Source organism: Lithobates pipiens, unplaced genomic scaffold (genome assembly GCF_037356315.1).
Source record: "Lithobates pipiens isolate NorthernLeopardFrog02 unplaced genomic scaffold, aLitPip1_a1.2 Scaffold_23, whole genome shotgun sequence".
NCBI classification, from domain to species: Eukaryota; Metazoa; Chordata; class Amphibia; order Anura; family Ranidae; genus Lithobates; species Lithobates pipiens.
In genome coordinates this window covers 132,995,517-133,023,220 of record NW_027507785.1, presented here as the reverse complement: position 1 = coordinate 133,023,220, position 27,704 = coordinate 132,995,517, and the positions used below count along the sequence as shown (strand labels likewise).

Genomic DNA, 27,704 nt, shown 5'->3' with positions numbered 1-27,704 from the left:
CTTTCAATACACTAATACATTATTAACTTATAAGGTATTGCCTAAGTTAGGATTCGGTTTTGCATAATAAGCGGTGCGTTCCTCGTATATGTATTGTAACATTTTATCACCAATTTTTATTATATATTACTCGCTCTGTGTCCCCTCCCGTTTGTTTGGCCGCTCGCTCTTTCCTCTAGTGTCTTCAAGCGTGACGCTACATGTAAACAATGGACGGGGTATACCCGCCCAGTCCTCTAAAAGCCGCTTCCGGCAGTCATCTAAACATCCCAGTTGAAGTCACGGGAAGTGACGTAATGCGTAGGATACCGGAAGTGGCGTCTACACCCGAGCAGTGCGCTCGTTGGCTTGTTTGCTGTGTGCTCTGTCCCCCCCCCCAAGTTTTGTGAGTAGTTTGATATTGTTTAATAAACTTGACATTATTTAAATCTACTACACTATGGTGGACTCTATCTATTCCCTGAGTGTATATGCGGACATTATCCACGGAGGAATTTGATGGATGACGGTGACGCTAGAGAAGTGTGAAGCTCCCCCTGTTACTCTCCCAAATCCAAGTGTTGTTTTGGATCCCAGACAAATCTCTGGCCGAGTTATCTGCACCTGGTCTAATTCAAGTGTCCATGCATGCATGTTTAGAAGAAGTACGCTGACACACACTGTTCAGTGAAAAAGCTTTCTTTATTGCTCTGGGCATATAACCCCTTTATAGTAGAAGATGACTCATTGTTTGCAAAGCATCATCTCAGGTGTATTCTGTGCTGTCAAGCAGAGATTGGAGGACCCTTATCTAAGGGGTCCTGGCCAGTTTCATCCAGGTTTTCTGCTGATGGCTTGTGGACTCCTGGACTCACTCCGATGGGAGGGGGGGTCTCTAGGTGAGGCATTTTGAGTAAGGAGATTCAGCATATATCTTGACATAATAGAAAATAGTCATTTAATCAAAGTATTAAACAATCCATAACAGTCCCCCCTTGAAATGTCTATTTCCTATTCTGTCCCTAGTAGGTGGTCTAACTCATCTGTCCTCATGTGCCTTGGAACTTTTTTCTTGCTGTACGTTAGACGGGTGATGGCTAACCCATCACCCCCCTTGCCACAGTCTTTGCACATGTGGAAGTCAGATGCTATCCCTATGGCTGAATGATCTTATAATTTGTAGATATGGGGAGGGACTGTAATGGGGCATAGGGCTTCTCATAGTCCTCATCTTCTGCATCCTGCTGCATCATCACTGGGGTCGCTTGGTCAACTGTTTGCCTAGGAATTTCTTTACACATGTAATAACATAACATACTATAGTAGCTAGAAATACCAGAATAACTAGTATTACAGTACCTATCCGAGCCAAGGTCTTCTGCCAACCACCCAAACCACTGGTCCCTTGGCTGATCTATACCCAAATTCTTCTTCAGCTCTACTGATAGGCTTTCCAACATTTTATGGCCAGGGTGACCTTACCATTTGGACCGGTGTTGTCAGGTATGTATGTATAGCATGTCCCTGTACCTTCTATAATGTCCAAGGCCATCCTATTCTGAAATGTCATGTAAGATGTGGGTGCTAATTGGTCAGCAATCCCCTGTAGGGCATCTCTAGTGTAATTTACAAACCACTGCTGGTTGTAATATATTTAATTTATACAGTCTACATTTTTGTTGACAGTGGTTATGGGAATCGAAGACTCAAAACCTGCCTTTACTTGGTCTCGGGCTTTAAATTCATTCAGGACCCTTATGGCATCTATATACACATGTGGGTGAAAACTTCCCTCAGGAGCACTCCTCTTAGTGATAGCCACCTGTTGGGCCCTCCCCAGATTTAACAGAAAAAGGATATACAATGTAGACATCATGGTGCAGTCAATGTCTTGTCCTCTGGACTTGGGACTTTCTTACAGTGGAAGGGGCGGATTCAAGTGTTTTCCCAGCCAACTTTACAGATTTGCTTGTGGTCAGCAGCACCCGGAAGGGACCATCATATCTGGGTTCAAGAGACCTTTTTCTTACAAATGTCTTTACCAGCACCCAATCTCCAGGTAGTAGTTGGTGTGTTCCTGTATCTAATTCAGGATCTGGAATGGAAGAAAACACCTGGACACATATGCGGGTTAATTCTGATAATGTGGTTACATAATTAGTCAACACATCAGACTGCAGTTATAACTGTGGAAAATAACAACCAAGCCTAGGGGCTAAATCAAACAAAATCTCATAAGGGGGTAGGGGAGTGTTCTCCCCTTGGTGTGTATCTGATGCTGAACAGGGCAATGGGCAGGCTGTCCAGCCAATGCATACCAGTCTCTTGGGCCATTTTTAACATTCAAGCCTTTAATGTGTCATTAATTCTTTCTACCTTCCCGATACTCTGGGGGTGGTAGGCTGTGTGAAACTACTAAGGTGTACTCAAATCATTCAATCTTTGGCATTTGGATGTGGTCAAATTGTATCCGCTGGAAAGGGTACGAGGGCTTTGCCAGGCGTTTCTGCGGCATCTTCTCTGTGCATCCCGGGTTACACTTTGCACAAATGGTGCATGACTTACAGACGTTGCTAGTCAGTGGAGTGATTCCTGAAGCTACATTCATAAGAGTCTTTGACAGATGGGCAGCTCCATGTGCCCCTTGTACCACACCCGAGTACATATTCCTGGGTAAGCAAGGCTTCTTGTTGCACTCGAATAGTCCATCCTTGAGGGTTGCTCCCCTCTGCTTCCAGCTTTCCTTCTCATCAGGACTTGCTGCTTCTTGTAGTTCTTTCAGATAAACTCTGTCCACTGGGACAGTCTGTAGGGCAAGCACGGGGTGGTCTTCTACCACTCTATTTCAACTTCTCGTGGACCGCTGGTTGCCTGTTTGGCAGTTGAATCGGCTAGATGATTGCCTCCGGCTTCCTTCGAGTTCAGTTTGCCGTGTGCTTTTACTTTCAAATTAGCCACTTGGGTTGGGAGAAGTAAGGCGTCCATCAGGTCATTGATAGCTGGACTGTGTTTCACAAGTGCTCCTGCAGCTGTCAGGAATCCTCTGGCCTTCCAGATAACACCAAAGTCATGGCCAACACTAAAAGCATATCTTGAGTCTGTATGAATGTTGGCTCTTTTTCCCTCTGCCAGTTTATATGCTGTACTGAGTGCTTGCAGCTCTGTCTCCTGTGCAGACATCCCCGGTGGTAAGGTTTCAGCTTGTAGAACCGTGTTAGACCTGAATTTATGCAGGGGTATTTCACTCACATTGGTAATATGTGTGGTTTCCAGCCGCATTAATTGAAAACAGTCATGGGGTGGCTCCTCCTCTATTCCCCCCTCGGGAAGTGGAAAAAGGGTTGAAGGGTTCAGTGTTTGACAATGTAATAGAGTAATGTTGTCCAGTAGAAGGAGGGAACATTGGAGTCTCAAATATCTGGCAGTGGACAGATTTTTCGGCTGGATCTGGTTGAGTATGGCAGCAATGTTCCAGACGTTCGGATACAAAGAGCTTGAACGTTTTTTCGTAGTCTGGAAGCCCTAAAACTGAAGATAATGAAATGGCTTGTTTGAGGGCCTCGAAGTTGGATATTACCTCTGAGGACATTTGGAAGGGCTCAGACTTCAGGGCATCATAAATGGGTTACATCAGTAAGGAGGCTTCCGGACCATAGCTTCATTATCTGCTCGGAGGTCCTGGACCATTCTGTACTTGTCTGGTTCTGCCTTGGGGATTCTCTTCTTCACAGGGAACAGAAGTGTGTTGTATGGAGATGTACAGGGTATCAGGGCGCCATTTGACATGAGGGCTTTGACATGCTGTGAAATAGATTTGCAGATTGGGATAACTTTAGAGGGTTTCCAGGGCAGGGGAGCTCCAAGTTTCAACAGCACCATGACTGGTGGCACCTTTAGGTGTCCTACATCCTCAGCTCCTGTGGACCATAGCGGAAATGTCCTTAATGTCCAGTGGAGAAGAGACAGTAATAGATCCATCTTCAAAGAAGACAATAGAAGCCTGAAGTCTGGACAGTACATCTGCTCCCAAGAGATTGAGTGGACAGGTGGAAGAGACAAAGAATCGAGCCAGAAGGTCTGGGTACTTTCCAACTTGTAGGGGGCGGGTCAATGGGTTAGTTCTGGGAGTTCCATCTATGTCCACACAAGATATGTCAATATCAAAAAGGTATGAGGGGGCAGGTAAATCCTCTTCTCTAATCACGCTTCTGGCTGCACCTGTGCCACTTAGGAAAGTGGTTGGATGTCCCTCAATGGGTAGGGTAACCCTCGCTAATGGGCCTTCTGAGTTCTTTGAAGAGGTTGCCCTGACATGGGTTAGTGACACAGGCTTGCCCAATTCCTAGCATAGGAGATCCAGGTGTTCCGAGGTGGGATGTCCAGGGTTTTGATATTGTTGCTGCTGCTGCACACAGTACTCCGGTTGGGCCATGGTGAGGCCTTTTCAGATTGACTCCTTGAGGCCTGCCACAAAGGCTGACGACAGCATCTGGCTGTGTGCCATATTATGGGTGATGAATACCAAATCTGAAAAAAACTTGTGACAGTCCGGTGTAAAACTTTTCTACTGACTCCGTTTTGTCTTGAGTAACATCTTGGATACTTGTAGCTTGATCAGCCAGTCTGCCCTCCGCCCACTCGCACAGCTACTCACAGAATTCCACACCAGAATTAAAGGTATTGTCATCGACAATCCTCACATCACAGAGACTTTTCTCCATGATGGGCCAGTAAGCATCTCCAGCTTTAATTTCACATAAACTGACTAGATTTCCTATTACTGCTAAGTAGGGTTTTTTCCACTGCCTATTACTCGGCAACTTTCATCAGGAGAATCGTTTTCCTGCAGAAAACTCTCCATCTCTTCTATTGTTTCCTGTGAGTGGTCTTTGCTACATTTAAAGTAATCAAAACATTCTCAGCCTTTTCTTTCATTTACATTTACATATTTCTTCATAACATCCATTCTAAACATATATTCTCTTTTGTACTGTTTCATTGTCTAACTACTGTTTTCTCAACTTGCAAAATTCCTTTAATATTCTAGCCTGCTAGAATAACTAAATCAACCGGTCCTGTATATCCCACACATGCAAACATCACATTATACCAGTAATCTCACAGCCTTTCAACCATTAACATCCCTACAGACAGTCTCTCACACAGGGATCTGAAGGGAGGGGCACCTCACTCCTTGCAGTGAAGCGTAAGGATGGGGGTGAGGAGCACAGCTGCAGAATGCTTCTGTCATGTTCAAAAAATGAGTCTTCAGGCTTATATTTCTTTTAACTCAGAGATACTTCTCAAACATATGCATTGCTTGATATAATTCTATTTTGCTAGACCCATCAGTGATATGCATTATAAAAATGTTGACAGGCTCATAACTAGAGTTTCATCATATTGCATACTTTCAAATAAATTCCAATATTGCACACATTATACTAGGCTTCTGCAGTTTTCAGTAAACCATTGTCAGGTAACACTTCTCATTTTTCTTTCAGTATTTTCCACCATTCCTCTGGCTGCAATCTACCCCCTGGAGGAATGGTGATGCTACAAATCTTCACAAATTTTTTTGCTTTCTTAACATAATTCCTCCCTCTCTCTCGTGTTTCCCTTTCTCTGGCTTAACCAATTTCTGCCCCATTATTTTCTGTCTTGATGACTGAGATATTTATGTGTCTGCTCAGGATTTTAGACGGGTCACGAGGTTGCCTTGGATTCTGAAAGGGTCTGGCAATTCCTCTATTCGTCACCTGGTACCGGTTCAGACTATATCCCAATCTCAAGTTAACGAGGACAAAACAGATAGTACGACAGAGAGAGGTTTTGTCTACAATGCTCGACTGCCACCTGGGTCGCCCCTGGTGCGTCTTCCCAAAACGTAGACACCACAGAATAGGGGTCGGGTAGTGCGTGACCACTCACTTCCCTCAACAAGACATTTAACAGACAGATATGTACAGCAGTTAATATTCAACAATGAGATCCTCAAATTTTCACTTCCCTCTGTTTCTTCTAAATCTCCCACTTGTTCAGGACGCCTTATCGGTTCCTGTCCACGCTTTCTACATTCACTTTCTATAGACCCAATTGACCTTCCAACCACCTTCAAAAATGCTGAACATCAATCCACAAACACAATTATAACATGACATTTGTATGATTTGTAATAGATGTGTATGCTTGAATTATAACAACCACGCTACCTGCGTCCCTGACGCCCCCTTCTGGGTGACGTGCTTTACCACACCATCACCTTTACCAAAGGAGTTTATCCACGTCCCTGACACCCCCCTTCTGGGTGAAGTGCTACACCGCACTAACACCGGTACCAAAGGAGTTTGTCCCTGTCCCTGACGCCCCCCTTCTGGGTGAAATGCTACACCGCACTAACACCGGTACCGAAGGAGTTTGTCCATGTCCCTGACGCCCCCCTTCTGGGTGAAATGCTACACCGCACTAACACCGGTACCGAAGGAGTTTGTCTATGTCCCTGACGCCCCCCTTCTGGGTGAAATGCTACACCGCACTAACACCGGTACCGAAGGAGTTTGTCCAGGTCAGCTGGGACCCAGCTGTGTGGCAATCTCTTTCAACATCATACATCACAGACCCATACAACACAACAACACAGACTCATACAACACAACAACACAGACTCGTACAATACAACAACACAATGTTCTTACAGGCTGCAGATAATCGGAATACAGGTTCATATAATGGACCTCGGGCAAGTATTATCTGTCTTTTGGCGACCTTCGGCAGCCGACGCGGATACAGAGACGGACCCACACGGGAATGGGATATACTAGCAAGATATGAATGTGATATCTTACTGTATTTTCAGAGTTGATCAGTCTCTGTCCCTCCTGTGGTGATTCCTCCTCAGTGGCCTCTTGGTCGGCTGTTCCTCCGGTTCGCAACCCGAGAGCCTCACGTTGAGCTGCCAGCTGTTTTGGATCCCAGACAAATCTCTGGCCGAGTTATCTGCACCTGGTCTAATTCAAGTGTCCATGCATGCATGTTTAGAAGAAGTACGCTGACACACACTGTTCAGTGAAAAAGCTTTCTTTATTGCTCTGGGCATATAACCCCTTTATAGTAGAAGATGACTCATTGTTTGCAAAGCATCATCTCAGGTGTATTCTGTGCTGTCAAGCAGAGATTGGAGGACCCTTATCTAAGGGGTCCTGGCCAGTTTCATCCAGGTTTTCTGCTGATGGCTTGTGGACTCCTGGACTCACTCCGATGGGAGGGGGGGTCTCTAGGTGAGGCATTTTGAGTAAGGAGATTCAGCATATATCTTGACATAATAGAAAATAGTCATTTAATCAAAGTATTAAACAATCCATAACAGTGTTCCCTACTAGAGGCTATTTTGCTGTATACCTTACAGCAGTAAGGTAATTACCTGGTGTGCCCAGTATTAACACGTGGAGATCACCCAAACGGAGAGAGTTGGCTTGGCACTGTGAACACACACCTGCACTATTTGCATCTGGTTGTGATATTTCACTATACTATTCACGATTGGACTACTTATTGGTCACTTTGATTAAACCCAATTGGTTTTGAAGCTGTTTTGCTACATGCACTTTAGCACCTTGTAATATTTTTTTTGTGGATCACTGTTTTACCACAACACTATTGTCGTTGATATATGAATTATTCGTTTATTATTTTTAGGTCTAATATTAACATCTAGATATGTTATGCACATATGCACTTTACTTAATTTGCTTTTGACCTCAGTATCTAGATATGTTATGCACGTATGCACTTTGCTTTATCTGTTCTTAGTTTTTATTTACACTATTATTTACACTATTTTATTCACGATACCTGCCTTTAAGATATAGGTTGTGTATTCAGTAATTGTTTTGCTCTATTTGGGAGCGCAACACCATTTTTACTTCTTTATTCAGATTAGAGCCAACTCATAAAGTGTTTGCCGCACCCATTCAGATAGAATTTTGCTTTCTATTCTTTATATACAGTGCAGGAGCCCCCATATATACATTTAAAAGGGGGTGTGCCACATCACATAAACAAATATAAATAAAGACCCCCCCCATGAATGCGACATTATAGGCACTACCACATTGAGTATATAGAAATAATATATATAATTTATTATACAAATAGAAAATACATATAATACAAAGTACAGGATGCATATGATATACAAGCAGAAGCAAAAAAGACAAGATACAGCTGCCTGAACCCAACAACGTTTTGGAGATGAGTTGTATTCTCCTTCATCACAGGTTGTCCACAGGGCGTAGACTGTCTATAAAATTTAAATGTATAGTAATAAGACAACAATTCTCCCATATAATGTTGCATGGTCATTTGAATTGAACATACAAGGCTGTACAGGATTAAACAAAAAATTCTCTTACTGAGATTTATAATGTTGATGAAAACCCACCTACGTCCCAAATTGGTGGGCAGCGCAGAAGGGAAGAAAAGCTGAGCGCCCCATGGATCCAAACATTCAGGGACCACTGCCTGGAAGAGGTACTGTCAAAAGACAGAAACCCCCAAACAGAGCATGTGAAAAACAGAAATTATAGGTAAGAAAACAAGGACAGGCCAACATGGTCATATCCATAGTATAAAACAGAGGTAAATTTACCCTGGAGTGAACCAATGATTTAAATAGCATTCCAGTGTCCAACTGAGCCGCAATTAAGCCAACCAGCTGGACGCTGTTAAATCCCCTACAGAGCTCCATGTAACTCCAATGTAAAAATGCATATAAAAGCAAAGGAGAAGGCCTTCAAAAAATACAAGGTTGAAGGATCATCATCAGCATTCAGACTTTATAAAGAATGTAACAAGAAATGTAAGGGTGCAATCAGGATGACTAAGATAGAAAAAACTATAGCGGAGGAGAGCAAAAATAATTCCAAGAAATTCTTTAAGTGTGTAAATAGTAAAAAAGGGAGGACAGACCATATTGGAACATAAAGAATGAGGAAGGACATCTGGTTACAAAGGATGGGGAGATGGCGAAGGTATTGAATTTATGCTTCTTTAGTAATGAGAACGGTATCATTAGCAGTAATCAGCATGGATTCATGAAGAATTGTTCTTGCCAAACCAATTTACTAACCTTCTATGAGGAGGTGAGTTGCCAGCTAGATAAAGGAAGGCCCGTAGACACGGTGTATCTGGATTTTGAAAAAGCATTTGACACAGTTCCCTGTAAATGTTTACTGTACAAAATAAGGTCCGTTGGCATGGACCATAGGGATTGAAAACTGGCTACAAGGGCGAGTTCAGAGGGTGGTGATAAATGGGGAGTACTCAGAATGGTCAGGGGTGGGTAGTGGGGTCCCCCAGGGTTCTGTGCTGGGATCAATCCAATTTAATTTGTTCATAAACAACCTGGAGGATGGGGTAAACAGTTCAATCTCTGTATTTGCGGACGATACTAAGCTAAGCAGGGCAATAGCTTCTCCGCAGGATGTGGAAACCTTGCAAAAAGATCTGAACAAATTAATGGGGTGGGCAACTACATGGCAAATGAGGTTCAATGTAGAAAAATTTTAAATAATGCATTTGGGTGGCAAAAATAGGAATGCAATCTATACACTGGGGGGGAGAACCTCTGGGGGAATTCTAGTATGGAAAAGGAGCTGGGGGTCCTAGTAGATGATGGGCTCAGCAATGGCATGCAATGCCAAGCTGCTGCTAACAAAGCAAACAGAATATTGGCATGCATTAAAAAGGGGATCAACTCCAGAGATAAAATGATAATTCTTCCGCTCTACAAGACTCTGGTCCAGCCGCACCTGGAATATGCTGTCCAGTTCTGGGCACTAGTTCTCAGGAAGGATGTACTGGAAATGAAGCGAGTACAAAGAAGGACAACAAAGCTGATAAAAGGTCTGGAGAATATTACTTATGAGGAAAGGTTGTGAGCACTGAACTTATTCTTCTGGAGAAGAGACACTTGAGAGGAGTTATGATTTCAATAAACAAATACCATACTGGTGACCCCACGATGGGGATAAAAAATGTTTTTCCAAATGGGAATTTAACCACTTAAGCCCCGGACCAACTTGTAGCCAAAGGACCAGGCCCCTTTTTGTGATTCGGCACTGCGCTAACTGACAATTGCGCGGTCATGCGACGTGACTCCCACACAAAATTGGCATCCTTTTTTTCCCACAAATGGAGCTTTCTTTTGGTGGTATTTGATCACCTCTGCAGTTTTTATTTTTTGCGATATAAACAAAAATATAATGACAATTTTGAAAAAGATGCAATATTTTTTACTTTTTACTATAATAAATATCCCCAAAAATATATATAAAAAAAAAATTTTCCTCAGTTTAGGCCGATACGTATTCTTCTACATATTTTTGGTAAAAGAAATCTCAATTAACGATTATTGATTGGTTTGCACAAAAGTTATAGTGTTTACAAAATAGGGGATAGTTTTATAGCATTTTTATTAATATTTTTTTTTGACTAGTAATGGCAGCGATCAGCGATTTTTATTGTGACTGCTACATTATGGCGGACACATCGGACAGTTTTGGGACCATTGTCATTTATACAGCAATCAGTGCTATTAAATGGCAGTGAAGGAGTTAACCACTATGGGGAGAGGAGGGGTTAAGGGTGTGTGTGTTTTTTTTTTAACTGTAAGGGGCGTGGCTTGGCGTCTGAAATCACTGATCGTTTTGTTTTTCCCTATAACAGGGAACAGACGATCAGTGAAAGGCTCAGTAGGAAGCACGAGGAGAGGTTTGTTTACATTGCGGGACACCAGCAGCGATCGGGTTGGGAGCGCACCGCCGGTGGCTGGGCACTTAAAGAGCAACGTACAGGTTTAACCTTAAACTATGTAGAGGGTTCTTTACTGTAAGAGTGGTAAGGATGTGGAATTCCCTTCCACAGCCGGTGGTCTCAGCAAGGGGCATTGATATTTTCAAGAAACTATTAGATAAGCAACTGAACGCCCGTAACATACAGGGATATACAATGTAATACTGACATATAATCACACACATAGGTTGGACTTGATGGCCTTGTGTCTTTTTTCAACCTCACCTACTATGTACTATTTACATCTCAACTGCAGCATGTGAAAACCCCTGTTCCCTGCCTTTGAAGGATAAGGTGGGATGGTAGCGCTAAAAGCCAACTACATGTCTAAGCAAGCCAAAAGAGCTTGCTTTCCTCTAGATTAGGGGTCTCTATACTTTCTACACAAAGGGCCAAGTAACTGTCCTTCAGCTAGTGAGAAGAGACAACGTCTCAGGCTTGGTGGTCAGCAGGAGTAAAAAAAATGACATTGCACCTGTGGTCAGTAGGAGGTGGAATAGTGCCCCATTATTGGGAGGAGTAGTATGCCATCATTGGTGTCAATAGTTATAATAGTACCCCACTGTTGGTGTTAGTAGGAGGAATAGTGCCCCACTGTTGGTGTTAGTAGGATGAATAGTACCCCACTGTTGGTGTTAGTAGGAGGAATAGTGTCCCACTGTTCGTGTTAGTAGGAGGAATAGTACCCCACTGTTGGTGTTAGTAGGAGGAATAATGCCCCACTGTTGATGTTGTTGGAAAGACTGGAGCCTCATCCTTTGTGTCAGTGGGAGAAAAGGTGCCCTAGGGACCAGATAAAGGCAAAGGACTGCATCCAGCCCACGGGCCACAGTTCAGAGATCACAGCTCTTGACTAAGGAAGGAGCCCGCCAGGAAGTCGGCACTGCGCTAATCACAGGCAGTGAGACATTTCCCGGTCTCTGCAGCCGCCCATCGGGACAATGTTTCACTGGGACATACTAAAAGGAATGACAGAATGGAATGCCCATAGACTTTAACAGGGAGATGGAATGCCCATAGAGAATAATGGAACAAAGTGGAATGCCCATAGAGAATAATGGAAAAAAAAATCTATTTGTGACAGACTCTTTTGACATATAAATGTTTTTTTTTTTAAAGACCTACTTTTAAATATCAGTGGCCATGTTTAATATTGAGATTAGTTGGGATTAATGTTGTTTTTTATGGCATAACAAAGGTAAATGACAGAGTGGAATGCCCATAGAGTATAATGGGATGTAAAATATAAACTCATTTGCAGGCAAATCTGAGAGACATAGCAATTTATCCTTTACCACAGCTGTTCCTCAAGTAGAGTAGAAGATTGTAAGATTGGGATTATTTGGGATCACAGCTGTTTTCTATGGAATGACAAACATGACAGAATGGAATGCCCATAGAGTATCATGGGGAGCAAGATGTGACCTGGAGTCAAAACCATTGGTCATATCAGATCAATCTTTAGCAGACATACTCTCTATGTTCAGCAGTGATGTCCAAATTTGAAATTAAACGGGATTATTATTGTTTTATATGGAATGACAAGACATATGACAGAATGGAATGCCCATAGAATATAATGGGAAGTAAAATATAAACTAATTTGCAGGCAAATCTGAGTGAGATAGCAATTTATCCTTTACCACAGCCATTCCTCAAGTAGAGTAGCAGATTGTAAGATTGAGATTATTTGGGATTACAGTTGTTTTCTATGGAATGACAAACATATGACAGAGTGGAATGCCCATAGAGTATAATGGAAAGCAAGATGTGACCTGGAGTCAAAACCATTGGTCATATCAGATCATTCTTTAGCAGACATACTCTCTATGTCCAGTGGTGATGTCCAAAATTCACATTAAGTGGGATTATTCTTGTTTTCTACGGAATGACAAGGGTGAATGACAGAATGGAATGCCCATAGAGTATAATGTGAAGCAAAATATAAACTGATTTGAAGGCAAATCTGAGACACATAGCGATTTATCCTTTCCCACAGGTGTTCCTCAAGTAGAGAAGGATATAGTAATATTGAGATTATTTGTGATTCCAGCACAACTCTCTATGTTTAGTGGTGATGTTCAAAATTGAGATAAAGTGGGATTATTATTGTTTTCTATGGAATGACAAAAGGTGAATGACAGAATGGAATGCCCATAGAGTAGGGGTGCAACAAATCAAATAACTCACAGATTGGATCGTTCCTTGGATCAGAGTCACGGATCGGATCATTTTTGGGATCAGAAAATAATAATTGAAATTGCAAAAACCTGTGAAAATTCCATCGCCATATAGTCCCCACTGTAATATCCACAGTCTCCCCCACTGTAATATTGGCTGAGCAAGGCTGGGTATTGCTGAGCATGGCTGGGTATGGTTGGGTATTACAGGGTATGGCAGGGTATTGGCAGAGAATTGTCAGGGTATGGCAGGGTATTGTCAGGGTATGGCAGAGTATTGTCAGGGTATGGCAGAGTATTGTCAGGGTATGGCAGAGTAGGCTGTCAAAGAGCAGCGCTGTTGGCAGTACAGATGCAGCCCACAGCACTGCATCCTTCCGATCTCTCCCCCTCCACTGTACAGATCAGTACAGAGAGAGGAGAGAGGAACTGGCGTCATGACATGACGCTGGTTTGTTTACAAGTGATGACGGAGCGATCACATTGTAAATGGCCTGGGTGTTGAAAGATGGCCGCCGCTTCGTAGATAGGCCTAAGCCGCGGCCTCTCCTAAGGCCGTGACTGCAAATCGCTCCGTGGATCGCGGTGTGTGCCGATCCGAGCGGGGTGACCCATTCAGATCACAGATCGTTGACGATTAGGGATGAGCTTGGTGTTCGAGTCGAACGCATGGAACGCATAGAGAGTATGTCTGCTAAAGATTGATCTGATATGACCAATGGTTTTGACTCCAGGTCACATCTTGCTCCCCATGATACTCTATGGGCATTCCTTTCTATTATTTACCTGTCATTCCATAGAAACCAATAATAATCCCACTTAATCTGAATTTTGGGCATCACCACTGGACATAGAGTATGTCTGCTAAAGATTGATCTGATATGACCAATGGTTCTGACTCCAGGACACACCTTGCTTCCCATTATACTCTATGGGCATTCCACTCTGTCATATGTATGTCATTCCATAGAAACCAAAAATAATCTCGTTTAATGTCAAATTTGGACATCACTGCTGAACATAGAGAGTATGTCTGCTAAAGATTGATCTGATATGACCAATGGTTTTGACTCCAGGTCACATCTTGCTCCCCATGATACTCTATGGGCATTCCTTTCTATTATTTATCTGTCATTCTATAGAAAACAGCTGTAATCCCAAATAATCACAATTTTACAATCTTCTACTCTACTCGAGGAAAAACTGTGGGAAAGGTGAAATTGCTATGTCTCTCAGATTTGCCTGCAAATGAGATTATATTTTAATTCCCATTATACTCTATGGGCATTCCACTCTGTCATATGTATGTCATTCCATAGAAACCAATAATAATCCCACTTAATCTGAATTTTGGGCATCACCACTGGACATAGAGAGTATGTCTGCTAAAGACTGATCTGATATGACCAATGGTTTTGACTCCAGGACACATCTTGCTTCCCATTATACTCTATGGGCATTCCTTTCTATTATTTGTCTGTCATTCCATAGAAAACAATAATAACCCCACTTAATGTCTAATTTGGTCATCACTAACAAACATATAGAATATGTCTGCTAAAGATTGATCTGATATGACCAATGGTTCTGACTCCAGGTCACACCTTGCTTCCCATTATACTCTATGGGCATTCCACTCTGTCATATGTATGTCATTCCATAGAAACCAATAATAATCCCACTTAATGTGAATTTTGGGCATCACCACTGGACATAGAGAGTATGTCTGCTAAAGATTGATCTGATATGACCAATGGTTTTGGCTCCAGGTCACATCTTGCTTCCCATTATACTCTATGGGCATTCCTTTTTATTATTTATCTGTCATTCCATAGAAAACAGCTGCAATCCCAAATAATCACAATCTTACAATCTGCTACTCTACTTCAGGAACAGCTGTGGTAAAGGATAAATTGCTATGTCACTCAGATTTGCCTGCAAATGAGTTTAGATTTTTTTTCCCATTATTCTCTACGGGCATTCCACTCTGTCATATGTCTTGTCATTCCATATAAAACAATAATAATCCCGTTTAATGTCAAATTTGGACATCACTGCTGAACATAGAGAGTATGTCTGCTAAAGATTGATCTGATATGACCAATGGTTTTGACTCCAGGTCACATCTTGCTCCCCATGATACTCTATGGGCATTCCTTTCTATTATTTATCTGTCATTCCATAGAAACCAATAATAATCCCACTTAATCTGAATTTTGGGCATCACCACTGGACATAGAGAGTACGTCTGCTAAAGATTGATCTGATATGACCAATGGTTCTGACTCCAGGTCACACCTTGCTTCCCATTATACTCTATGGACATTCCACTCTGTCATATGTATGTCATACCATAGAAACCAAAATGAATCCCACTTAATGTGAATTTTGGACATCACCACTGGACATAGAGAGTATGTCTGCTAAAGAATGATCTGATATGACCAATGGTTTTAACTCCAGGACACATCTTGCTTCCCATTATACTCTATGGGCATTCCATTCTGTCATATGTTTGTCATTCCATAGAAAACAAGAATAATCCCACTTAATGTGAATTTTGGACATCACCACTGGACATAGAGAGTATGTCTGCTAAGGACTGATCTTATATGAACAATGGATTTGACTCCAGGTCACATCTTGCTCCCCATGATACTCTATGGGCATTCCCTTCTATTATTTATCTGTCACTCCATAGAAAACAGCTGTAATCCCAAATAATCCCAATCTTACAATCTGCTACTCTACTTGAGGAACAGCTGTGGTAAAGGATAAATTGCTATGTCACTCAGATTTGCCGGCAAATGAGTTCATATTTTATTTCCCATTATATTCTATGGGCATTCCACTCTGTCATATGTTTGTCATTCCATAGAAAACAATAATAATCCCACTTAATGTCTAATTTGGACATCACTAAAAAACATATAGAATATGTCTGCTAAAGATTGATCTGATATGACCAATGGTTCTGACTCCAGGTCACACCTTGCTTCCCATTATACTCTATGGGCATTCCACTCTGTCATATGTATGTCATTCCATAGAAACCAATAATAATCCCACTTAATGTGAATTTTGGGCATCACCACTGGACATAGAGAGTATGTCTGCTAAAGAATGATCTGATATGACCAATGGTTTTGACTCCAGGTCACATCTTGCTTCCCATTATACTCTATGGGCATTCCTTTCTATTATTTATCTGTCATTCCATAGAAAACAGCTGTGATCCCAAATAATCTCAATCTTACAATCTGCTACTCTACTTCAGGAACAGCTGTGGTAAAGGATAAATTGCTATGTCACTCAGATTTGCCTGAAAATGAGTTTAGATTTTATTTCCCATTATACTCTATGGGCATTCCACTCTGTCATATGTCTTGTCATTCCATATAAAACAATAATAATCCCGTTTAATGTCAAATTTGGACATCACTGCTGAACATAGAGAGTATGTCTGCTAAAAATTGATCTGATATGACCAATGGTTTTGACTCCAGGTCACATCTTGCTCCCCATGATACTCTATGGGCATTCCTTTCTATTATTTATCTGTCATTCCATAGAAAACAGCTGTAATCCCAAATAATCACAATTTTACAATCTTCTACTCTACTCGAGGAAAAACTGTGGGAAAGGTGAAATTGCTATGTCTCTCAGATTTGCCTGCAAATGAGATTATATTTTAATTCCCATTATACTCTATGGGCATTCCACTCTGTCATATGTATGTCATTCCATAGAAACCAATAATAATCCCACTTAATCTGAATTTTGGGCATCACCACTGGACATAGAGAGTACGTCTGCTAAAGATTGATCTGATATGACCAATGGTTCTGACTCCAGGTCACACCTTGCTTCCCATTATACTCTATGGACATTCCACTCTGTCATATGTATGTCATACCATAGAAACCAAAATGAATCCCACTTAATGTGAATTTTGGACATCACCACTGGACATAGAGAGTATGTCTGCTAAAGAATGATCTGATATGACCAATGGTTTTAACTCCAGGACACATCTTGCTTCCCATTATACTCTATGGGCATTCCATTCTGTCATATGTTTGTCATTCCATAGAAAACAAGAATAATCCCACTTAATGTGAATTTTGGACATCACCACTGGACATAGAGAGTATGTCTGCTAAGGACTGATCTTATATGAACAATGGATTTGACTCCAGGTCACATCTTGCTCCCCATGATACTCTATGGGCATTCCCTTCTATTATTTATCTGTCACTCCATAGAAAACAGCTGTAATCCCAAATAATCCCAATCTTACAATCTGCTACTCTACTTGAGGAACAGCTGTGGTAAAGGATAAATTGCTATGTCACTCAGATTTGCCGGCAAATGAGTTCATATTTTATTTCCCATTATATTCTATGGGCATTCCACTCTGTCATATGTTTGTCATTCCATAGAAAACAATAATAATCCCACTTAATGTCTAATTTGGACATCACTAAAAAACATATAGAATATGTCTGCTAAAGATTGATCTGATATGACCAATGGTTCTGACTCCAGGTCACACCTTGCTTCCCATTATACTCTATGGGCATTCCACTCTGTCATATGTATGTCATTCCATAGAAACCAATAATAATCCCACTTAATGTGAATTTTGGGCATCACCACTGGACATAGAGAGTATGTCTGCTAAAGAATGATCTGATATGACCAATGGTTTTGACTCCAGGTCACATCTTGCTTCCCATTATACTCTATGGGCATTCCTTTCTATTATTTATCTGTCATTCCATAGAAAACAGCTGTGATCCCAAATAATCTCAATCTTACAATCTGCTACTCTACTTCAGGAACAGCTGTGGTAAAGGATAAATTGCTATGTCACTCAGATTTGCCTGAAAATGAGTTTAGATTTTATTTCCCATTATACTCTATGGGCATTCCACTCTGTCATATGTCTTGTCATTCCATATAAAACAATAATAATCCCGTTTAATGTCAAATTTGGACATCACTGCTGAACATAGAGAGTATGTCTGCTAAAAATTGATCTGATATGACCAATGGTTTTGACTCCAGGTCACATCTTGCTCCCCATGATACTCTATGGGCATTCCTTTCTATTATTTATCTGTCATTCCATAGAAAACAGCTGTAATCCCAAATAATCACAATTTTACAATCTTCTACTCTACTCGGGGAAAAACTGTGGGAAAGGTGAAATTGCTATGTCTCTCAGATTTGCCTGCAAATGAGATTATATTTTAATTCCCATTATACTCTATGGGCATTCCACTCTGTCATATGTATGTCATTCCATAGAAACCAATAATAATCCCACTTAATCTGAATTTTGGGCATCACCACTGGACATAGAGAGTATGTCTGCTAAAGAATGATCTGATATGACCAATGGTTTTGACTCCAGGTCACATCTTGCTCCCCATGATACTCTATGGGCATTCCTTTCTGTCATGTTTGTCATTCCATAGAAAACAGCTGTAATCCCAATCTTACAATCTTCTACTCTACTTGAGGAACAGCTGTGGTAAAGGATATATTGCTATGTCTCTCAGATTTGCCTGCAAATTAGTTTATATTTTACTTCCCATTATACTTTATGAACATTCCCTTCTGTGGTATGTTTGTCATTCCATAGAAAACAATAATAATCCCACCTAATCTCAAAATTAAACATGGCCACTTATATTTAAAAGTAGGTTAGCAAAAAATACATTTGGTATGTCTAAAGACTAATTGCTTTTTCTTTTCTATTATTATCTATGGGCATTCCACTTTGTTCCATTATTCTCTATGGGCATTCCATCTCCCTGTTAAAGTCTATGGGCATTCCATTCTGTCATTCCTTTTAGTATGTCCCGTTTCACTGCCTGTGTTTTGCGCAGAGCAGACTTCCTGGCGGGCTCTGCACGTGGGGTGTGCAAATACGCTGGAGCTCACTTAGACGATCAGCAGGTTTAGGGTTCTACTATTATCGTGTTAAACATGCAATACACAGCTGGCATGAACAGATTTTGGAAGTAAAATACAATTCTCTGTCTCTCCAATAGTTCACAGTCTTCAATCATCTCCTAAGTCAGTGAGAGCAGCACATCTCTTATCCGGGCAGACGCACACCTCAGCTCCATGTGCTTCCCATGGACAATACTACAGCACAGCTGGACCATGTGACCGACCACCACCAATAAGCTCCTCCGTGAGAACCAATGGCCAGGACATTGAGTGTAAAAAGACACCAATGATTGGAGTAGCCCCGTAGCGGAAATGAGGTAATAGCTGATCGCCGGAAGTGGCTCTCTCTTTCCTGCTCTGTGTGGGGTGTAGGTGCCGGGATTCGGCTTGCGTTGTACTGCAGCCAGTGACCATGTCTTACGCGAAAGAGGAATACGAGGTGAGTCTGGTCATTAGAGATAATGCAATGGCTTTGCTTCCGTGTGAGGTACCGAATAACACGATGGTTGTAATGGTGTTGAAGTGAAATCGATCTTTAGACTGTATCGAAATATTTGTATATACATTTTCCAGCAACAAGCCTAGTAGTCCTTTAAGATATTCTATCTACATCATAGAAATGTGCTATTCAGACTAACAAAAAGTCTGTACAATATGTTTTATAAATTACAGTGCAGCAGATTAGGGTATATAGCAGTCCAGACTGTCATGTACAATATATATAGAATGCAGGGTTTTGAGACTGTCTTGTTCAGTATAATGCAGAGGTCTGGACTGTTGGGGACTGAGAATGTGTCATCTACACCCCAGTATACAGAATGCAGCGATCAAAATTATAATGTGCAGCATAGTATAGACAATGCAGGGCTCCAGACTGTTGTGTACGGTACATGGAAAGCTCCGGGGTGTTGTGCGTACGCGGAAAGCAGGGCTCTGGGTTTTGTTATGCGGAAAGCAGGGCTCTGGGTTTTGTTATGCGGAAAGCAGGGCTCTGGGTTTTGTTATGCGGAAAGCAGGGCTCTGGGTTTTGTTATGCGGAAAGCAGGGCTCTGGGTTTTGTTATGTGGAAAGCAGGGCTCTGGGTTTTGTTGCATACAGTATAGTACACGGAATGCAGCACTCCAGACTGTCGGGTACAGTATAAACAAATAGCCACTGCCCTCACTTCTAACTGGCTTTTTCAACAAAAGCGCACATGGAGGGGCAACTCATGCAAAACAAGACCAAAGACATTCCCTGCTCAACTTACCAGCCTGCAAACAACGAAATTATCTTGTCTAACTGTGTGCATTTAAAAACGGGTTTAGTCTGCACACATTTGCAAATACAGGTGTAAGCGATGGGCCCGGTCATGACAACCAACCAGTAATTTCTGTAGCCCTACAGTGGGGCAAAAAAGTATTTAGTCAGCCACCAATTGTGCAAGTTCTCCCACTTAAAGAGATGAGACTCCTGCAATTGTCATCATAGGTATACCTCAACAATGAGAGACAAAATGTGGAAACAAATGGTCACTGCCCTCACTTATATCTGGCCTTTGCAGCAAGGAGCGCATCGAAAAAGTAGTGCATACAAAATACAATCCAAAGAAATTCCAAGCTCAACTTACCGACCAGCCTGCAAACAACGAAATTATCCTGTCCAACAGTATGCGTTAAAAATGGTGGTGTAGTCTGCACACATTTGCGACTCCGTAAAGTACATAGATCGCAGGGCTCTAGATTATGTCGCGTACAGTATAGTAACACAGAATGCATGGCTCTGGAGTATGACTTGAACAGTATAGTAGATGGAATGCAGGGCTCTGGATTTTGTTTTTTGTTGCGTACAGTATAGCTCTGGACTTTGCAATATACAGTATAAAACACAGGGTCTAGACTATGTCATGTACAGTATAGTTCAGAGTGCAGGGGTACAAACTGTGTATGTAAAGTAACATGCACAGATCTGCGTAAAAATACAGAATTGTGGCATTGTACAGTATGTTTAAAGAATTAAGTGTGGTGTTCTAGATTGTTGTTTGCAGGAAAGTGTACATAACAGAATATCTTCTGCAGTGAAATAGGAGTTTGTAATATACAGCACAGGGTGCAGTGGTCAGAAAATTGTGTCTGTTATTTAGATCAGTGGAAAAAAAATACAACCCTCTTAATTAAAGTGGTTGTAAAGTCAGAAGTTTTTCATCTTAATGCTTTCTATGCATTAAGATAAAAAAAAAATCTTCTGTGTGCAGCAGTCCCCCTAATACTTATCTGAGCCCATTTTAAACCAGCAATGTTGCAGAAGTGTCTTGGCTGCCTGGGACTCTCCCTCATTGGCTCCCGCTGCTGTCAAATCAGTTCAGTGAGAGAGAGAGGACACAGAGCAGCGGGTTGGGTTCCCCCATAGAAAACTGCTTGCTGTGTGGGGCGGGAGGGAGGGGCCGGAGAGGAAGAGAACTGGGCTGCTCTGTGCAAAACCACTGCATAGACCAGGTAAGCATAATATGTTTGTTAAAGAAAAAAAGTGAAACCTTTGTATCACTCTAAGTCACGTGTTTGTTATTCTAATGTTTGATTCCCCTTTTTTTTTTTTTTTTTTCTTCCTTTTAGGGTACCTCCTATGATCCATACAATTATCAAGCAGATTATGATGCGCACACAGGTATGTAAACAAACTTATGTTTTTATCATTATAATGTTAATTTGTAGAACAGTCTGCCAAAGTTATTTTAAAATTAATGACACAATATATTTTGATTTCATTAGAACCCTTTATTCCTTTCACATCCATGAAATGTGTAACCCTAATTATTTAAAGATTTGCTATGGAGTTTCCGTTGTCGGATGTGTCCTCTGCACCTGCCCACGTGGCAAAGCTGCGGCTGGTGTTGTGTTTTTTTTTTTTCCTTTTTGAAATGCTTTAACTGCTTCCCATACGGCCTGGGGAACAAGGTGATGGGCATTCCTGTCCAATTATCCAACACAGCACCTGATCACCTCTACAGTGCACCGCCATTCCTGGGTTTTCTGGTGCGATCGAGAAGGCTGGGATCATTGCAACCTATTTATCCGGCTGCCCACAGAAGAAAGTGAGGTACACCTGTACCCACCCCTCTTCTGTGATAAATGAAACTGGAAGCAACGCGGATTTTGTCAATTCCAGTTTTACAAGTGGCTACAGGCTTGTAAAAGCATCTGATTGTAACTTGTGTGTGTGTGTGTGTGTGTGTGTATGTATATATGTATATATATATATATATATATATATATATAATATATGTATGTTATAAAAAGTATTTTAGAGAGAGTCGGAAGCAACTCCAGGGGGGTGCAGAATAGCTGCCAGGTTGGCATTGACTGCAGGACCATGAGGATTGAAAGTCCAGGATTACCTATACTACCTTTTTGAGACTGGTATGATCACTAATAATTTGAGGAGCACCAGAGGTTTGTTGGTGTGGAACGAATGGCAGAGCAGAGATTTACTTGGCGTCCTAGCTAATGTCAGGATTGTGCTGTCTTCAGGTATTTCAGACTGTGCATGAGTGAGCAGTTAATATTAACATTGGGGTACATAATCCATTGATCCTTGTTCCCAGCTGATAGCTTTGTACATATGCAGGGTTCCTACTTGTGGAGGTAATATCAGAGCAATGATCATCTTTAAAGAAATAAAATAAAATGTTGCAATGACTTTTGACTTTCAAGGCTTCTCACCTTGACAGATTGGTAGCTGTCTATAAGCGCATGCAGTTGTGTACTTTTCAAGAGTTCAATGTATTTTTAAGCTTCTTGGATCTGTTCAAATCTGGATGTTGACTATTTTGTTACTTCCTATGTTTTTAGGTGATCCTAAACAGGATCTAGCTTATGAGCGCCAGTATGAACAGCAGACATACCAGGTCATCCCTGAGGTCATCAAAAACTTCATCCAATATTTCCACAAGACTGTGTCTGATTTAATTGACCAGAAGGTGTATGAACTACAAGCTAGTCGAGTATCCAGTGATGTCATTGACCAAAAGGTTTATGAGATTCAAGATATTTATGAGAACAGGTATGATTGATTGCTAAAACCACAAATCCATCTAGTCAAAAAAAGCATGGATGTGCTTTTCTACTCCTCAAAGTGCAGCTCTGAGTCAGCCAACACATTCAAACTGCTGTTCTCCCAATGTGGCTGATTTTATCTCTGCAGCTGTTATACTGGTATGAAGCATGAAGTAGTGGCTTATCTACCTATCTTAAATGTTAACCAAGAGCTGAGCTCTTCAACTGCTTTAGAAAACAAAACTCAGACTAGTATGTAAATAATCGTTTCCCTCAGTATAAGATGGGATTAAATGAAAAATGCCTTTCTATTTACGAAGCATAGCAGTGCCATTTACATTACATTGCTGTTTTCTATATAAACTGTTTCTAAGCTCTTAATCTAGTTTGTGAAAATTTACCCTTTAATCCACCCTTCAGCTTCACAACTTCTATACAAATACTGTAGTTGCTGACTCTTAAGATTCAGGTACTTACTAGTGCCTGAAGTCCAGCACTGTCTTCCCACTTCTAACCTCTGTGGGTCCACAGTGCTACCATCTGGGAAATAAAAGCCAGCTGTTACTTCTGAGGAAAGTGCTGTACATGCTTGAGATCGTGTGGTGATGTGGGACTGGCTCTGCAGCCTCTCTATCTCTATTTTCTCTCTCACCGAAATTTTGGCCGAAAGAGAATTTTAGCCGAAAATGGGGTGGGGGCTGCTGGGCTTGGCCCCGCCCCTGGTGCTGCCCATCACGGATGTGTCATTCCGTCTTTAGTCTCTCCTGCTCCCCTCCCTCCTTACCCTTGCTGCAGGCGCCCGTGGGGTCTCGCTGTAAAGTCCCCCTCTCCTCAGCGGTGGCTGCATATGGCTTCTCAGCCTGTGTGTAAATCGGCTATGCAGGAGCTCGGTCACGCTGTTTACTTTGAAAGCAAGGGAGTGGTGTCTAGCAGTGTGTGCTGTGCTCTCTGCCACCCCCTACAGTACAATACCCAGCATGGAGAATAAGGTACAGAGCTGCAGCTGACAATTTTTTAAAAAGACTGTCTATATGACGGGCACTGGTAAGCTGCTGGGCACAGTGAGGCTGCATGTGATGGGCACTGGTGAGGCTGCATTGATCTCCTGTAGCATGTCTGCAGTCTGACCATCTCCTGTATATAAAAATATTATTTAAAAACAGTCAATTTCGGTATCGGTTTCGGCACCAAAAAACCCATTCGGTGCTATATATATATATATATATATATATATATATATATATATATATGCACACACACACACACTTTTTAAAAAAAATGTTGTTGTTTTATAGTTCCCTTTGGTATATAACACTAAGCTCCCCAGTGGATGTAATTTATAATAATATGCTGAATAATGGCTTACTTCAGAGTGCCGTTCGGTGCTCAGCTGACTGCATGCCTCTCTCCTGTCCCAATCTGATAGCTGCAGGGGCAGGTGCTTTTTTTTTTTTTTTTTTTTTTTTTTTTTTTTTTATGTGCTTGCGTGCGCGCAGGAGGCGAGGATCAGGGAGCTGACAAGTGGGGAGGGAGACAGAGAGCCAGGCTGCGGCTGATGGAGGCACATACTCTGACCATGGTGTCAGGGTTTAGCAGCCCTGATAATCGTGGTCCGTATACAGTGGGGAGGGCAGAAACTGGCAGGATCACCCAAGTATTTCAGGTGATAAAGGGGGCCAAATTACACAGCAGAAGCACTGTGAAACAGGATCAATATTTTTTTTTTTTTTTTTGTTGAGTTAACAGACATTTAAAAATCAATGTAAGTGAATGAGAGCCGTCTTAATGCACGCTACTGAAGTCGCCTCCGACTTCAAAAGAAGTTCCTGTACTACTTCAATCCGACTTGTAGGCGACTTGTACCCATTGATTTCAATGGAGGTCGCCTCCAAGTCGGATCTCTGTCTATACGGAGGAGACTTTGACAGAATTATTAGCTCTGAAGGGGGAACTCCACGCCAAATTTCTGAAAAAAAATTGGCGTGGGTTCCCCCTCCGAGAGCATACCAGGCCCTTAGGTCTGGTATGGATTCCAAGGGGAACCCCCTACGCTGAAAAAACGGCGTGGGGGTCCCCCCCAGATCCACACCAGACCCTTATCCAAGCACGCTACCCGACCGGCCAGGAAAGGGGGTGGGGACGAGCGGGCGCCCCCTCCCCCCCTCCTGAGCCGTACCAGGCCGCGTGCCCTCAACATGGGGAGGGGGGGCGAGCGGCCCCCCCACCCCAAAGCACCTTGTCCCCATGTTGATGAGGACAAGGGCCTCTTCCCGACAACCCTGGCCGTTGGTTGTCGGGGTCTGCGGGCGGGGGGCTTATCGGAATCCGGGAGCCCCCTTTAATAAGGGGGCCCCCGGATACCGGCCCCCCACCCTATGTGAATGAGTATGGGGTACAATGTACCCCTACCCATTCACCTGTAAAATAAAGTACAAAAAAAAACACAACACACAAGATAAAAGAGTTTATTGCACAGCTTCGGGGGTCTTCTCGCCGGACTCCTCCGCTATCTTCTTATAGCTCTTTTGCTAGCGGAGGAGCCCGGCATTCTTCTTCGTCGCCGCGGCCTCTTCTTCCGACTTCGGGGGTCTTGTCCCCCCTCTTCGGTTCTTCTGCCGGGCCACCGCGCCTTCTTATAGCTCTTTTACAGGCGGTGGCCCGGTCTTCTGTCGCCGCCGCCTTCCGTTCTTGTTCTCCTTCTTCTCCTGGAGATGTTGACTCGACGCTCTCTCCGGCCGCAATGCCAGGGACGCGCTGCGCGGCGACTTGTATAGGGACAAGGGGCGGGGTCATCGGTTGATGTCACATGGGTTGATGTCACATGGTGACTCCGCCCTCTTACGATGTCACAGTCCCGGAGGTTGCTGGGACTGTCGCCATGTGACATCCACCTATGACCCCGCCCCTTGTCCCTATGTAAGTCGCAGCGCGTCCCTGGCATTGCGGCCGGAGAGAGCGTCAAGTCAACATCTCCAGGAGAAGAACAAGAACGGAATGCAGCGACGGCGGCGACAGAAGACCAGGCCACCGCCTGTAAAAGAGCTATAAGAAGGCGCGGTGGCCCGGCAGAAGAACCGAAGAGGGGGACAAGACCCCCGAAGTCGGAAGAAGAATGCCGGGCTCCTCCGCTAGCAAAAGAGCTATAAGAAGATAGCGGAGGAGTCCGGCGAGAAGACCCCCGAAGACGGAAGACCCCCGGAGCTGTGCAATAAACTATTTTATCTTGTGTGTTGTGTTTTTATTTTTGTACTTTATTTTACAGGTGAATGTACCCCATACTCATTCACATAGGGTGGGGGGCCGGTATCCGGGGGCCCCCTTATTAAAGGGGGCTCCCGGATTCTGATAAGCCCCCCGCCCGCAGACCCCGACAACCAATGGCCAGGGTTGTCGGGAAGAGGCCCTTGTCCTCATCAACATGGGGACAAGGTGCTTTGGGGTGGGGGGGGGGGCTGCAAGCCCCCCCTCCCCCAAAGCACCCCCCATGTTGAGGGCACGCGGCCTGGTATGGCTCAGGAGGGGGGGGGCGCCCGCTAGTCCCCACCCCCCTTTTCTGGCCGGCCGGATAGCGTGCTCGGATAAGGGTCTGGTGTGGATCTGGGGGGGGACCCCCACGCCGTTTTTTCAGCGTAGGGGGTTCCCCTTGGAATCCATACCAGACCTAAGGGCCTGGTATGCTCTCAGAGGGGGAACCCACGCCAAATTTTTTTCAGAAATTTGGCGTGGAGTTCCCCCTTCAGAGCTCATTCTCTGGCCACGGCAAAAGTCGCCTGGCCTGCGGCGACTTGTAAGTCGCCCCAGGTCGTGTCTAAAAGTCATGTTCAAGTCGTCTCCAAGTTGCCTCACAAAGTCGTCCTGAAGTCGTGTCGCCCCTGTGTGAACCGAGCCTAAAGTGATTGTAAAGGGATTTGTTTAAATGACAAACGTGGTATTGCCTGCCCTGTGCAAGTATTTAGGGGGGCTGGGAGGGGGTCCAGAACAGTAAAGGTTTTTTTTACCTTTTTTTAAACTTTTTATTGCAGAGAATGCATTAAGGTAAAAAACGCCTGCCTTTAAGCATTCTTAAATTGCTACTGCTTACCCTGTTGATAATTGACAGATGTGGCATTTCAGTTTAGTATTTGGAATGCTCGTATGTTATGTTGCTTTGTGCATGTTAGACAACTTAAACTCATTTGCACTCCATTTGTAATACAGTTGGGCAAAGTTAACAGAACGTTTCTTTAAGAGTTCTCCCTGGCCTGAAGCAGAAGCCATTGCTCCTCAAGTTGGAAATGGTAAGAGTGAGAAAAAATATATATATATTTTTTTTGATCTTTAAATTGGAGATGATTTTAAATATACAGACTGACTGTACATCTTGGTAATCAATGCTACAACAGTCATTGTGCTTTATCTTGTGCTTAAAGATGAACTCCAGACTAATTGTATATCCTTTAAAGAGGCATGTGTGTTACTTGAATTTTGCTGTTTAGTGCTGGATTACTACACAAATCCAAACAACTTCTATACTTTGCCCCTTCTAGTTTTCTGTGGGTAGCCTGTAGCTCTTCTGTCTGCAAAGGATAATTGCAGTACAGTGACTTCACCAATGTTTTATATGCCAATGTCTGGGTTTGCAATGACATTTTGGTGCGCACAAAATATATCCTATTGTGGATATTTGAAAAATGTACATAAAAGTATTTGTATCTGGATT

At 42.7% G+C, this 27,704-nt stretch overlaps 2 protein-coding genes across 2 annotated transcripts in view; both read left to right on the top strand.

Annotated features, from left to right (window-relative positions):
• The window catches only part of LOC143927912 (uncharacterized), a 45,569-nt gene extending 26,357 nt beyond the window's left edge, over window positions 1–19,212 (top strand). The window contains exon 5 of the mRNA XM_077452392.1: window positions 19,073–19,212. The gene's annotated coding sequence lies outside the window, so the exon portion shown is untranslated. The remainder of the gene's footprint in view (window positions 1–19,072) is intronic.
• A 56-nt stretch (window positions 19,213–19,268) lies between these two features.
• Window positions 19,269–27,704, top strand: part of EIF3L (eukaryotic translation initiation factor 3 subunit L) — a 42,813-nt gene continuing 34,377 nt past the window's right edge. Inside the window, exons 1-4 of the mRNA XM_077452391.1 lie at window positions 19,269–19,413; window positions 21,566–21,617; window positions 22,802–23,012; window positions 27,203–27,282. Coding sequence (XP_077308517.1) covers window positions 19,387–19,413; window positions 21,566–21,617; window positions 22,802–23,012; window positions 27,203–27,282 — 370 coding nt within the window. The 5' untranslated portion in view covers window positions 19,269–19,386. The remainder of the gene's footprint in view (window positions 19,414–21,565; window positions 21,618–22,801; window positions 23,013–27,202; window positions 27,283–27,704) is intronic.